The 13,445-nt window shown below is 40.4% G+C and overlaps 1 protein-coding gene across 2 annotated transcripts in view; it reads right to left on the bottom strand.

Annotated features, from left to right (window-relative positions):
* LOC123751960 (probable G-protein coupled receptor Mth-like 3) overlaps window positions 1-13,445 on the bottom strand; it is a 372,755-nt gene that overhangs the window by 112,089 nt on the left and 247,221 nt on the right. For both annotated transcript variants that reach the window (XM_069305227.1, XM_069305228.1), the window contains exon 3: window positions 10,747-11,050. In XM_069305227.1, the coding sequence (XP_069161328.1) occupies window positions 10,747-11,050 (304 nt within the window). The remainder of the gene's footprint in view (window positions 1-10,746; window positions 11,051-13,445) is intronic.

Raw genomic sequence — 13,445 nt, 5'->3', positions numbered from 1 at the left:
CAAATTCATTTGACGTTTTGGAGGACGAGTGCTGTGGAGAGACTGTGGATCGCGCAAAAGGGAAAGCAACGAAGAGAAAGGAAGCGCAGGCCCCTCAGAAAGTAAAGGAAGTACCTAAGCAAACATTAGTTGTGGGAGATTCCCAGATAAGGTATTTGGATAGAACGTTTTGTGCTAGAGATAGGGGGAACAGGTTAAGGGTTTGCTATCCCGGAGCTGGCATTGGTGATATTATAAACAACATGAATGATATTATGGCTGGTAATGGGAACAATCCCATTATTTGCATTAGCGTGGGAGGAAATGATGTTGGTCGAGTCAGGAGTGAGGAACTGATTCAGAGGTATAAAACAGCCATAGAGTTAGTTAGGAGCAAGGGAGGAATCCCGATCATATGTGGCATTCTTCCAAGAAAGGGAGTGGGAAATGAATGGATATCGAGGGCACTTGGTGTCAATTGCCGGCTGGAAAGATATTGCAAATCAAATGCAATATCTTTCATAGACAACTGGGAACACTTCTATGGAAGAAATGAAATGTATGCTCGTGATGGGGTGCATCTATCGAGAGCTGGGGTTGTTGCTGTTGCGAACTCGCTAGAAGAAGTGGTTAGAGGTGTTTGTTTGGGTTTAAACTGTTAGTAGATAGAGGTATCGGAATTGATTTGGAGGAAGGAGGTAATATAAGTATGTGTTTGTGGGAGAAAGGAATTGGCAAAACGATCAGGGAAAGAGAAGGTCCGCAAAATAACAATTCACTTAGGGTATATTACACTAACAGTAGAAGTCTAAGAAATAAAATTAACGAATTAAATGCTCTTGTCTGCACAGAAAAAATAGATATTATTGCACTTACCGAAACGTGGATGAATGTAGAAAATAGAGAACTATTAGCTGAATATCAAATATATGGATTTAAACTATTTCACACAGATAGATATATTAGACGAGGAGGTGGAGTAGCCATATATGTTAGGGACAATTTGAAATGTAGTCTCAAAGAGGGAATCAAAACAGAGCCACACACAGAAACTATTTGGATTGAATTAAACGAAAAAGCTAATAATATTATAATAGGAGTAATATATAGGCCACCAAATTTAGACAGAATGGAAGCAAAGCATCTATGGGATGAAATATCTAGAGCATCTAGATCTAACAGTATTTATGTCATGGGTGACTTTAATTTTAGCGGAATAAACTGGTTGAACAAAACAGGGAATAGTGAAGCAGAAGATTTTCTAGAATTAATTGACGATTGCTTTCTTACGCAACACATTAAGGAACCAACACGGGAAAATAATATTTTAGATTTAGTGTTAACTAACAGGGAAACGCAAATTAATGACATCGAAATAGGGAGTGAGCTTGGGAGCAGTGATCACAAAGAAATCAGATTTAGCATAGAATGGAATAGACCAGTAGGAGAAAATTCTGTTAAAGTGCCAGATTTTCGAAAAGCTGATTTTAATAGCCTAAGAAATTTTTTGGGTCAAATTGATTGGAAAGGCTTGGGTATGGGGTGTGGGCCGGTCTTGGAGCGAGACATGAACCCAGCGATAGGTGACTTAAATGGGGATTTCGATGTGGATTCAATATATAACTTATTTAAGAATATTCTAAACAAAGCACAGGAACGTAGTATACCATACAAATTGAACAGATCGTATACTAATGACCCAAAGTGGATAACAAAGAATTTGAAGAACCTTATAGGTAAAAAGAGAGCTTGGTACAAAAGGATTAAAAATGGGGAGGTCACTTTAGAACAGGAATTCGTACAACTGGTTAGAAATGTTAAAAAAGAGATAAGGAAAGCAAAAAGAAACTATGAAGTTCGCATAGCAGGGCAAACAAAGACAAATCCTAAAGGGTTTTTTCAGTTATATCGTACTAAGACTAGGGAAAGGATAGGTCCATTAAAAACTGAGACAGGTCAAATAACAGATAGTGATGAAGAGATGAGTAGTATTTTTAATAAATATTTTGTATCTGTATTTACTAAAGAGGAACTTAACAATATGCCTTCAGCCGAACAAGTCTATGTGGGTGGGGACGAGGACAGGTTGACGAGTTTAGCAGTTACCAGGGAGGATGTTCTTAAACAAATAGTAAAACTCAAACCAAACAAATCCCCAGGGCCGGATGAAGTGTTTGCTAGGGTGCTTAAAGAATGCAAAGAGGAGCTTTGTGACCCACTGTCAACCATATTTAATAAATCAATAGAGTCAGGCAGAGTGCCAGAGTTTTGGAAAGTTGCTAATGTGATACCAGTTTTTAAGAAAGGAGATAGATCACTTGCGTCTAACTATCGACCAATTAGCCTAACGTCTATTGTGGGAAAGTTACTCGAATCTATAATAGCAAATAAAATTCGTCTTCATCTTGAAAAACATAAATTAATAATTGAGTCGCAACATGGTTTTATAAATGGCCGTTCATGTTTAACAAATTTGTTATCTTTTTATTCTAGCATTGTTGAGGCAGTTGATAGTGGTAAGGATTGCGATGTTGTATACCTTGACTTTAGCAAAGCTTTTGATACAGTGCCACATGAAAGACTGATTAAAAAAATAGAGTCTCATGGTATTGGGGGTGCTATATTAAGCTGGATTAGGGCATGGCTATACCAAAGGAAACAGAGAGTTAGTATAAATGGAATCAAGTCAGAGTGGGAAAATGTTGTAAGTGGAGTGCCTCAAGGCTCTGTCCTGGGACCTCTGTTGTTTATAATATATATAAATGATTTAGATTCAGGTTTGAGTAGCAACATTTGCAAATTTGCCGATGATACGAAAATCGGTAGGGAAATTAATTCGGAGGAGGACTCACTATCACTTCAAGTTGATCTAGATAGGGTTTTGAAATGGTCAAAGGATTGGCAGATGCAGTTTAATGCTGATAAATGTAAAGTTCTGAGGTTAGGTAATGATGATAGAGTTACAAGATACGAGCTAGATGGTGTTGTGATTGCGAAGTCGGATTGCGAAAGGGATCTGGGAGTTATGATTAGTAAGAATTTAAAACAAAAGGATCAATGCATAAATGTTCGTAATAAGGCAAATCGGACACTTGGATTTATTAATCGCAGCGTTAGTAACAAGACACCTGGTGTGGTTCTCAAGCTATATCTTGCTCTAGTTAGGCCCCATTTAGATTATGCAGTTCAGTTTTGGTCGCCATATTATAGAATGGATATAAATTCACTTGAACGTGTCCAGCGTAGGATGACTAAGTTAATTCCCCAAATTAGAAATCTTTCATATGAAGAAAGATTAACAAAGCTTAAGTTGCATTCACTGGAAAGGCGAAGAGTTAGGGGTGACATGATAGAGGTTTACAAGTGGATGAATGGACATAACCGGGGGGATATTAATAGGGTATTAAAAGTATCAACACAGGACAGAACACGAAACAATGGATATAAATTGGATAAGTTTAGATTTAGGAAAGACTTGGGTAAATACTGGTTCAGTAACAGGGTTGTTGATTTGTGGAACCAATTGCCGCGTAACATTGTGGAGGTGGGGTCCCTCGATTGTTTCAAGCACGGGTTGGACAAGTATATGAGTGGGATTGGGTGGTTATAGAATAGGAGCTGCCTCGTATGGGCCAATAGGCCTTCTGCAGTTACCTTTGTTCTTATGTTCTTATGTTCTTATAGAATGGATATAAATTCACTTGAACGTGTCCAGCGTAGGATATAACTTTACATTTATCAGCATTAAACTGCATCTGCCAATCCTTTGACCATTTCAAAACCCTATCTAGATCAACTTGAAGTGATAGTGAGTCCTCCTCCGAATTAATTTCCCTACCGATTTTCGTATCATCGGCAAATTTGCAAATGTTGCTACTCAAACCTGAATCTAAATCATTTATATATATTATAAACAACAGAGGTCCCAGGACAGAGCCTTGAGGCACTCCACTTACAACATTTTCCCACTCTGACTTGATTCCATTTATACTAACTCTCTGTTTCCTTTGGTATAGCCATGCCCTAATCCAGCTTAATATAGCACCCCCAATACCATGAGACTCTATCTTTTTAATCAGTCTTTCATGTGGCACTGTATCAAAAGCTTTGCTAAAGTCAAGGTATACAACATCGCAATCCTTACCACTATCAACTGCCTCAACAATGCTAGAATAAAAAGATAACAAATTTGTTAAACATGAACGGCCATTTATAAAACCATGTTGCGACTCAATTATTAATTTATGTTTTTCAAGATGAAGACGAATTTTATTTGCTATTATAGATTCGAGTAACTTTCCCACAATAGACGTTAGGCTAATTGGTCGATAGTTAGACGCAAGTGATCTATCTCCTTTCTTAAAAACTGGTATCACATTAGCAACTTTCCAAAACTCTGGCACTCTGCCTGACTCTATTGATTTATTAAATATGGTTGACAGTGGGTCACAAAGCTCCTCTTTGCATTCTTTAAGCACCCTGGCAAACACTTCATCCGGCCCTGGGGATTTGTTTGGTTTGAGTTTTACTATTTGTTTAAGAACATCCTCCCTGGTAACTGTTAAACTCGTCAACCTGTCCTCGTCCCCACCCACATAGACTTGTTCGGCTGAAGGCATATTGTTAAGTTCCTCTTTAGTAAATACAGATACAAAATATTTATTAAAAATACTACTCATCTCTTCATCACTATCTGTTATTTGACCTGTCTCAGTTTTTAATGGACCTATCCTTTCCCTAGTCTTAGTACGATATAACTGAAAAAACCCTTTAGGATTTGTCTTTGCTTGCCCTGCTATGCGAACTTCATAGTTTCTTTTTGCTTTCCTTATCTATTTTTTAACATTTCTAACCAGTTGTACGAATTCCTGTTCTAAAGTGACCTCCCCATTTTTAATCCTTTTGTACCAAGCTCTCTTTTTACCTATAAGGTTTTTCAAATTCTTTGTTATCCACTTTGGGTCATTAGTATTCGATCTATTCAATTTGTATGGTATACTACGTTCCTGTGCTTTGTTTAGAATATTCTTAAATAAGTTATATATTGAATCCACATCGAAATCCCCATTTAAGTCACCTATCGCTGGGTTCATGTCTCGCTCCAAGACCGGCCCACACCCCATACCCAAGACTTTCCAATCAATTTGACCCAAAAAATTTCTTAGGCTATTAAAATCAGCTTTTCGAAAATCTGGCACTTTAACAGAATTTTCTCCTACTGGTCTATTCCATTCTATGCTAAATCTGATTTCTTTGTGATCACTGCTCCCTAGCTCACTCCCTATTTCGATGTCATTAATTTGCGTTTCCCTGTTAGTTAACACTAAATCTAAAATATTATTTTCCCGTGTTGGTTCCTTAATGTGTTGCGTAAGAAAGCAATCGTCAATTAATTCTAGAAAATCTTCTGCTTCACTATTCCCTGTTTTGTTCAACCAGTTTATTCCGCTAAAATTAAAGTCACCCATGACATAAATGCTGTTAGATCTAGATGCTCTAGATATTTCATCCCATAGATGCTTTGCTTCCATTCTGTCTAAATTTGGTGGCCTATATATTACTCCTATTATAATTTTATTAGCTTTTTCGTTTAATTCAATCCAAATAGTTTCTGTGTGTGGCTCTGTTTTGATTCCCTCTTTGAGACTACATTTCAAATTGTCCCTAACATATATGGCTACTCCACCTTCTCGTCTAATATATCTGTCTGTGTGAAATAGTTTAAATCCATATATTTGATATTCAGCTAATAGTTCTTAAAAATTAGAACCACATTAGCTACCTTCCATGACTCTGGCACTCTACCTAACTCTATTGATTTATTAAATATGGTAGACAGTGGCTCGGAAAGCTCCTCTTTGCATTCTTTAAGCACCCTGGCAAACACTTCGTCCGGCCCTGGGGATTTGTTTGGTTTTAGTTTTACTATTTGTTTAATTACATCCTCTCTGGTAACTGCTAAACTAGTCAACCTGTCCTCGTCCCCACCCACATATACTTGGTCGGCTGAAGGCATATTGTTAAGTTCCTCTTTAGTAAATACAGATATAAAATATTTATTAAAAATACTACTCAGCTCCTCGTCATTTTCCGTTATTTGAACTGTCTCAGTTTTTAATGGACCTATGCTTTCCCTAGTCTTAGTTCGATATAACTGAAAAAACCCTTTAGGATTTGTCTTCGCTTGCCCTACTATCAGAACTTCGCAGTTTCTTTTTGCTTTTCTTATCTCTTTTTTTTAACATTTCTAACCAGTTGTACGAATTCCTGTTCTAAACTAACTTCCCCATTCTTAATCCTTTTGTACCACGCTCTCTTTTTACCTATAAGGTTCTTCAGATCCTTTGTTATCCACTTTGAATCATTAGTATTCGATCTATTCAATTTATATGGTATACTACGTTCCTGGGCTTCGCTTAGAATATTTTTAAATAGGTTATATTTTGAATCCACATCGAAATCCCTCTTTTCCGTCACCTGTCGCTGGGTTCACGTCTAGCCCACACCGCATCCCCAAGACATTCCAATCTATTTGACCCAAAAAAATTCTTAGGCTATTGAAATCAGCTTTTCGAAAATCAGGCACTTCAACAGAATTTTCTCCTACAGATCTATTCCATTCTAGGCTAAATCTGGTTTCTTTATGATCACTGTTCCCTAGCTCACTCCCTATTTCCATGTCCTTAATTTGTGTTTCCCTGTTAGTTTACACTAAATCTAAAATATTATTTCCCCGCGTTGGTTCCTTAATATGTTGCGTAAGAAAGCAATCATCAATTAATTCTAGAAAATCTTCTGCTTCATTATTTCCTGTTTTGTTCACCCAGTTTATTCCACTAAAATTAAAGTCACCCATGACATAAATACTGTTAGATCTAGATGCTCTAGATATTTCATCCCATAGATGCTTTGCTTCCATTCTGTCTAAATTTGGTGGTCTATATATAACTCCTATTATAATATTATTTACTTTTTCGTTTAATTCTATCCAAATAGTTTCTGTGTGTGACTCAGTTTTGATTCCCTCTTTGAGACTACATTTTAAATTGTCCCTAATATATATGGCTACTCCCCCTCCTCGTCTAATATATCGGTGTGAAATAGTTTAAATCCATTTATTTGATATTCAGCTAATAGTTCTCTATTTTCTCTAGATTGTATGGAATTAGTTAGAATTAGATAATTATTTTTGTTTTGTTTTGAGGCATTGGGTCATTTATTGTTAAGTTAAATGTTGTTTTTGGAGTTAATGGTTATGGTAGGGAAGGATTTCAGGATAAGAAATGTATGTTTTAAATTTCTTTACACACAAATTTCTTAAAATCCGAGGAGGGGGAGTTGTAATGATCTGGTGCTCAGTTCATGGCTCTCCCCTCTCCCTTGTCTCCCCTTTTCCCCCTCTCCCCTTGCCGTCATTCGTCTTTCCCCTCCCATTTGTCAAAGTCCACCTTCACTGGTCATATCCCTGAGTCAAGAGGTTCGCTCCTGGTCCTCTCCATTTCCCACTCTACCCCCTACTCGATTCCCTCTCAATCCCCCCACTCGTTCCCCTCTCCTCCTGCCTTCGCCACTAACCATTTGACAGTTTTAAGAACAGTGACGAATTACTGTAATTTTCAAGTTTCGAGTGAGGGAGCTGGGAGCCACATACGGCTGTGGTTTCCTGTGTAGCGTGGGATCGGTTCATGAGTCTACGGGAGTAAAACATAATGTTCAGGACAGGCCTATGTCACTTAGGGGCGGGGCTAAGTCAGAGGTTTTAGCTGGCCTAAGAGTGACACTCTGTAGTCATTGGTTCAGCTTTGATAGGCGGAGTTAATTGGGCCTAGGAACTAAGTGGGTGGAACCTGTTCCACTGGTTGGAGTTTTAGGAAATATGAGTCAGTGTGTCTTGGGGGTGTACTGGGGTTCAGGTTAAATGTTCTGGGGGCAGCTAATCAACATCCTGACCGAGGTTGCAGGATTAAGGTTATGTCTGTCTGAGTTTTGGTACAACAGTAAATGCACCTCGAATTCCGTTTGCCTTGTAGGATGTCTTATCAAAGTAGGATATAACTTTCAATTTGATTTCAATTTACGAGTTTTTAAATAATAAAGAGTTTTAATGTAATTGTGTCTAGTTATCTGTTCCCCTTTTCTTTTGATGCTATGTGAGTTATTTTATGGGGGATATTCTCGGGTGGTATTGGAAGCCTTTGGATCCTCAATCAATAAAGATTTCCTTATTATTTCCCAAGCATTTTCCCAAGATTATTTGTCCCTATGAGTTCCATGATTATTGAGTCCATTCCTTCCTGGGGAAACAATAATTTAGACACATTCATTTATGGTTAGGGAAGGTGGTGACAGTGATTAATGATTTTAATTATTAGTTATAAATTAATTACGCCAATTCTTGTTGTGTCCTCCTCATTTAATATTCAGCTTATATTCGTGGCAGTCCAGTGAGGGGTCATACTGGACTGTAACAGTGTTAAGCTGGGGTGTTGAGTGAAGAAGGGAAAAAAGTAGAAAGAAGAGAAGTAGGGAAAGGGGTCATTACAATGGTCGCTTTCATTACCATTACAAGCTCAATTGACTTCGACCATGACAGGCAGTCAAGACCTTTACGTTAGTCAATCACTTAAATAACGACGGCTCGTTAATTAATTTTCACAATGTTAGTCGTCCTACCGACAATTCCTCACCACTGCGTGAACTCACTGTGACTGCTGCTAATTACACAAATTAGCAAGGGGTGCTCAACTAGCACAGAAAGAAACTTTCTGTGGGTGCACAGAAAGGTAACTGCACCCACAAATTTATGTTACTCATCAACAACATATCAGTGCCCTCATTAAACAATGATGTCCCCCAGTGACGCTGATGACTTTAATTCTCACGGAATCCTTCACAATACACAACGCATTACACCAAGGACACAACTGTCAACAGTTCACAACACGGTACAAAACGGTACAACTTGCAAAACACTTCCTCGGCAAGTAATGTCAAAATAATTCACGGCCCTAACATAACACAACAGTATATAAAGATCTGACCAAATATAATATAAAGTTATCAATTAACCACCAAGGGAAATCTCCCGTAACACACTACACTGCCGGAACTGGAATGCTCTGCTAAGATATCACATACACGGGACACAGAGCAATGAAATATAAATAAAATCACTTTCCTTCACCCTTGGAGATACAGTAAAATAATATGTCAACAACACACAACTGAATGTGTCTCTATGTCCATACACACGTCTTCCTTTACAGTTGGGCTCACTCCTCAACTTGCTTGACGTTAGAACAGGTGTAATTCACACGTCTCCACTTCCCATCACCTCACAGGTGTTAAAAGGGACAATGGCAGGAAGGAATACTGGCTGTGAAGCCAGCTTCTGAGTTTTAACACACCAAAAACAGAAACAGGACTCCTTAGTCACCAATCGGTCTCATACACACACACACACATACACATCCATACGTATCCCCCCCATTTGCTGCTGCAGAAGGTGGTGAAATGGGCGTCCTCCCACTTTATTCACGTGGTCAGCTAGACCACGGGATGGCTGGCACGGTGTCCAGACACACGGACCAGGGTGGCAGTGATACTCCCCTGGGGCCTCGGCACACCAAGAGCGAGACACACATGCGGTTTGTAGCCTCAGTACCGCCGAGACGGTACGGCGCTGTACGTGGCTGTAGGGCGCGGCACGTGAAAAAGGCAGAGTCCTTCACTGTTTACTGGTAATTCCGCGGAGTTACGAATTCTAGGTTTCCGACACAACACTGAAACCATCACGAGTTCGTCTCTCACTGGTACCTTGTAACTAAGGCACGTTTGACGACGGATGTCACTTCCACACACTGATATACAGGCCCCCTTAATTCACTTTCTCTGGGTGGCGTCCAACAATCACGTGGGAACGGCGACGGCCCCAGAAGTTTACTACAGTATTATTTCGCCGACAACCCTCTCCACGAAACCGGATTCTTACTCCAACGGTCCCGGGATGACGGCACGACGATTGTGAGTGACTTTTGTGATGTTGCAGGCAGAATTTCCGGTGCTCGGCCTAGCACGAAAACAACACAGCCTCCTTCAGCAACAGACACGGGTAAAAATGGGGTTCCCGCCAACTTGAGAGGTCATCCTCAAAAGCTGGCACCCCTCAACTCTGGGCACCAATCACAATAAGGCATCTTAGAGGCCTGGAGTGTCTACCAATCATGTTCACCCGAGACGACGTTCTCCTCTGTCCCGAAGGATCATGGGTGGGGGTAAGCCTACAACCGTTACAACCCCCCCCCCTCTCCACTTGAACTTGTACTAAAATTCACCCATGTTCTGTTTTGTTACGATTGTCTAGTATTATGATCTTTTTATTGGAGGCTGCTCTTGGGAAATTCAAGTCTCAATTCATAGCACCACACATCAAATAGATATATTTGATATGAGAACCCATTGGTTACCCTTTATTGGTTTTAAACAACTATAAAGAGACAGCGGCCGAGGTGGACTGGTTCTCGCCCCTTGTGGTGGAAGCCTGGCGGTTTGCTTCTGTTTTTCCTATGGGGTCAGGCTTAAAGTAGAAATCTGCAAGTAAGCAGTTCTTTCTGTTTGGGGTCCACCTCCTAAGAAAGGTAAGCATAGGAAAATAATCTCACAGAATCATCACGTAAAAATTTTGAATCTATACACAAACCTACTCTATTCGTTACAAGAATACAATGATATAATTAATTAGTAGTAATTATCTTCGGAGTTACTTACCGGTTTCATTGTGTGTAATACAGTAGGTATTTAAGCCATATGTAAAACTCTTCTCATGTTCATACAACTGGCCATTTGGAAGTAGATAGTAACGTTCAGAGTCAAGGAAAATAATTGGTTTACAGTCAGGCACAATAGTAATAATCACTTCATCACTTGGAGCTTCGATTGGATTACCGCTTATGGTCTTGTAATTGTATGTAGATTTTTTTATATTAGTTGGTAGGCAATGTGGGTAGGAATCCTTGTTTAGTGCCTCTTGTTGACCACAACAGTTGCTCACACATGTTCCATCTCTGCATATCTGTTAAATTGAATCATTAATAGTTATATTGATAAATAAAAATATCATTGCAATTATTGTCTTAGAGGAAATACATAATATTGATTTTTTTCTGTAAATAAATAAAAAATTGAGATCAAGTTCATAACTCTAAAACATATGTTTAACCTTATCATTGTTCGGACACAAACAAAATTAAATATTTAAAAGTGAAAAAAAAATCGTATGAGGTCTTTTAAAGATTCATTTTTATGACTTGTGATTGGTGAACATAGTAATGATGAAGATGTGTGTATTACACTATGGATGGGTGAACATGTCCCCACTTCACTAGGGAAGGATAAAGATGTCCCAAATAAATTAGGTCCAGACGTCACTTCTAAACTATGGATTGGTTAATATCCGTAGTTAACTAAGGCTACTACCCAAGAGATGGGTGAAGGTGCTATTACTACAAGTGGGATGGATGAAGATGTCCCCGTTACACAAGGAATGGGTGAAGTGGTCCCCATTACACAGGGATGGGGAAATGTGTCCTCACTTCATAAGGTATAGATAAGTATGTTCCCACAACACTGGGGATGGGAAAAGATGACTGGGGATGAGAAAAGATAGGATGGGTGGAGATGTCCCCACTAAAATAAGGGAAGTATAAAGATCTCTCCACAACACTGCATATATGTGTGTAATTGATATCTGTGTGTGTTTATTAAGTGTGTTTGTGTTTTGTGTTTTTGTGTGAGTGTTTTGTATGTTTGTGTGTGTGGTATGAGTTTGGTGTGTGTGTTTGTGTTTTTGTGTGTGTTTGGTGTATTTGTGATTTTTGGTGTGTAAGATTCCGGTGTGTGTATGTTCGTGGAAAGTACTGACAGGTATACATTATTGCAAATACTGTTGGTGCGTATGTGAGGCTCTGAGAGTGAAATGTGAAACGGTTTTACGATCAGAAACCGTTTGCAGGTGTTGGCCAGGCGAGGGATGTAGCCAGCCAGTGTGCACCACGTCACCTTGCCGCTCGTCAAGTCCCCTACCCACCCGTCTCTGTGTCTCTCACCTTGTCTCTCGGTCTCTTTGTGTCTAACCTTTTCTATCAGTTTCATTCAGTCTCTGTAGTTTTTAGTATTCTCTGTGTCTCTCTCTCTCTCTCTCTCTCTCTCTCTCTCTCTCTCTCTCTCTCTCTCTCTCTCTCTCTCTCTCTCTCTCTCTCTCTCTCTCTCTCTCTCTCTCTCTCTCTCTCTCTCTCTCTCTCTCTCTCTCTCTCTCTCTCTCTCTCTCTCTCTCTCTCTCTCTCTCTCTCTCTCTCTCTCTCTCTCTCTCTCTCTCTCTCTCTCCCTCTCTCTCTCTCTCTCTCTCTCTCTCTCTCTCTCTCTCCCTCCCTCCCTCTCTCTCTCTCTCTCTCTCCCTCCCTCCCTCTCTCTCTCTCTCTCTCTCTCTCTCTCTCTCTCTCTCTCTCTCTCTCTCTCTCCCTCTCCCTCCCTCCCTCCCTCTCTCTCTCTCTCTCTCTCTCTCTCTCTCTCTCTCTCTCTCTCTCTCTCTCTCTCTCTCTCTCTCCCTCTCTCTCTCTCTCTCTCTCTCTCTCTCTCTCTCTCTCTCTCTCTCTCTCTCTCTCTCCCTCTCTCTCTCTCTCTCTCTCTCTCTCTCTCTCTCTCTCTCTCTCTCTCTCTCTCTCTCTCTCTCTCTCTCTCTCTCTCTCTCTCTCTCTCTCTCTCTCTCTCTCTCTCTCTCCCTCCCTCCCTCCCTCCCTCTCTCTCTCTCTCTCTCCCTCTCTCTCTCTCTCTCTCCCTCCCTCCCTCTCTCTCTCTCTCTCCCTCTCTCTCTCTCTCTCCCTCCCTCCCTCCCTCCCTCCCTCCCTCCCTCCCTCCCTCCCTCCCTCTCTCTCACACACACACACACGCACACTCACAGGGAAATCATGGAAGGTTTGCCAGCCCGAGACGAACTCGGGCTGGTAAACGCAGGAGGACAATCGCAGCTGGAACAAACACAGAGGATGGGGAGGAACAGGAAGACTGGATGAAGGAAGTACTCCAGCAAATGCGGAATGAATTCAGTGAAGGACTGAGGGTAATGAGGGAGACAGTACCCAACCTGCAAGATAATCTAAGGGCAGCAAAGGAGGAGATAAGATGCCTAAAGGAGACTCTTTCACAATGCCAGACACAAACCGTACCTCAGGGAGATGGGAATGCTACTGTGGAGGGGACCACCACAACCCAGATCTCATTTGCTGAAATGCTTAAAAAGAGCCCAGTTAAGGAAGTTGCCATGGAAGTGGCTTCCTCTCAGGAAGCAGCTAGATGTACTAGCCGGCTGATAGAGAGAAGAGCTGTAGTAGTAGCAGGCATTAAAGAGCAAACAGGGACCAGCCCAAAGGAGCGGAGAGACAAGGACAAAAACGCAGTTACCGAGATCCTTA

The sequence above is a fragment of the Procambarus clarkii genome, chromosome 54 (assembly GCF_040958095.1).
Source record: "Procambarus clarkii isolate CNS0578487 chromosome 54, FALCON_Pclarkii_2.0, whole genome shotgun sequence".
In the NCBI taxonomy this organism is placed as follows: domain Eukaryota; kingdom Metazoa; phylum Arthropoda; class Malacostraca; order Decapoda; family Cambaridae; genus Procambarus; species Procambarus clarkii.
Note: the sequence above shows the minus strand (reverse complement) of the source record. Positions and strands in the feature narration are given on the sequence as shown.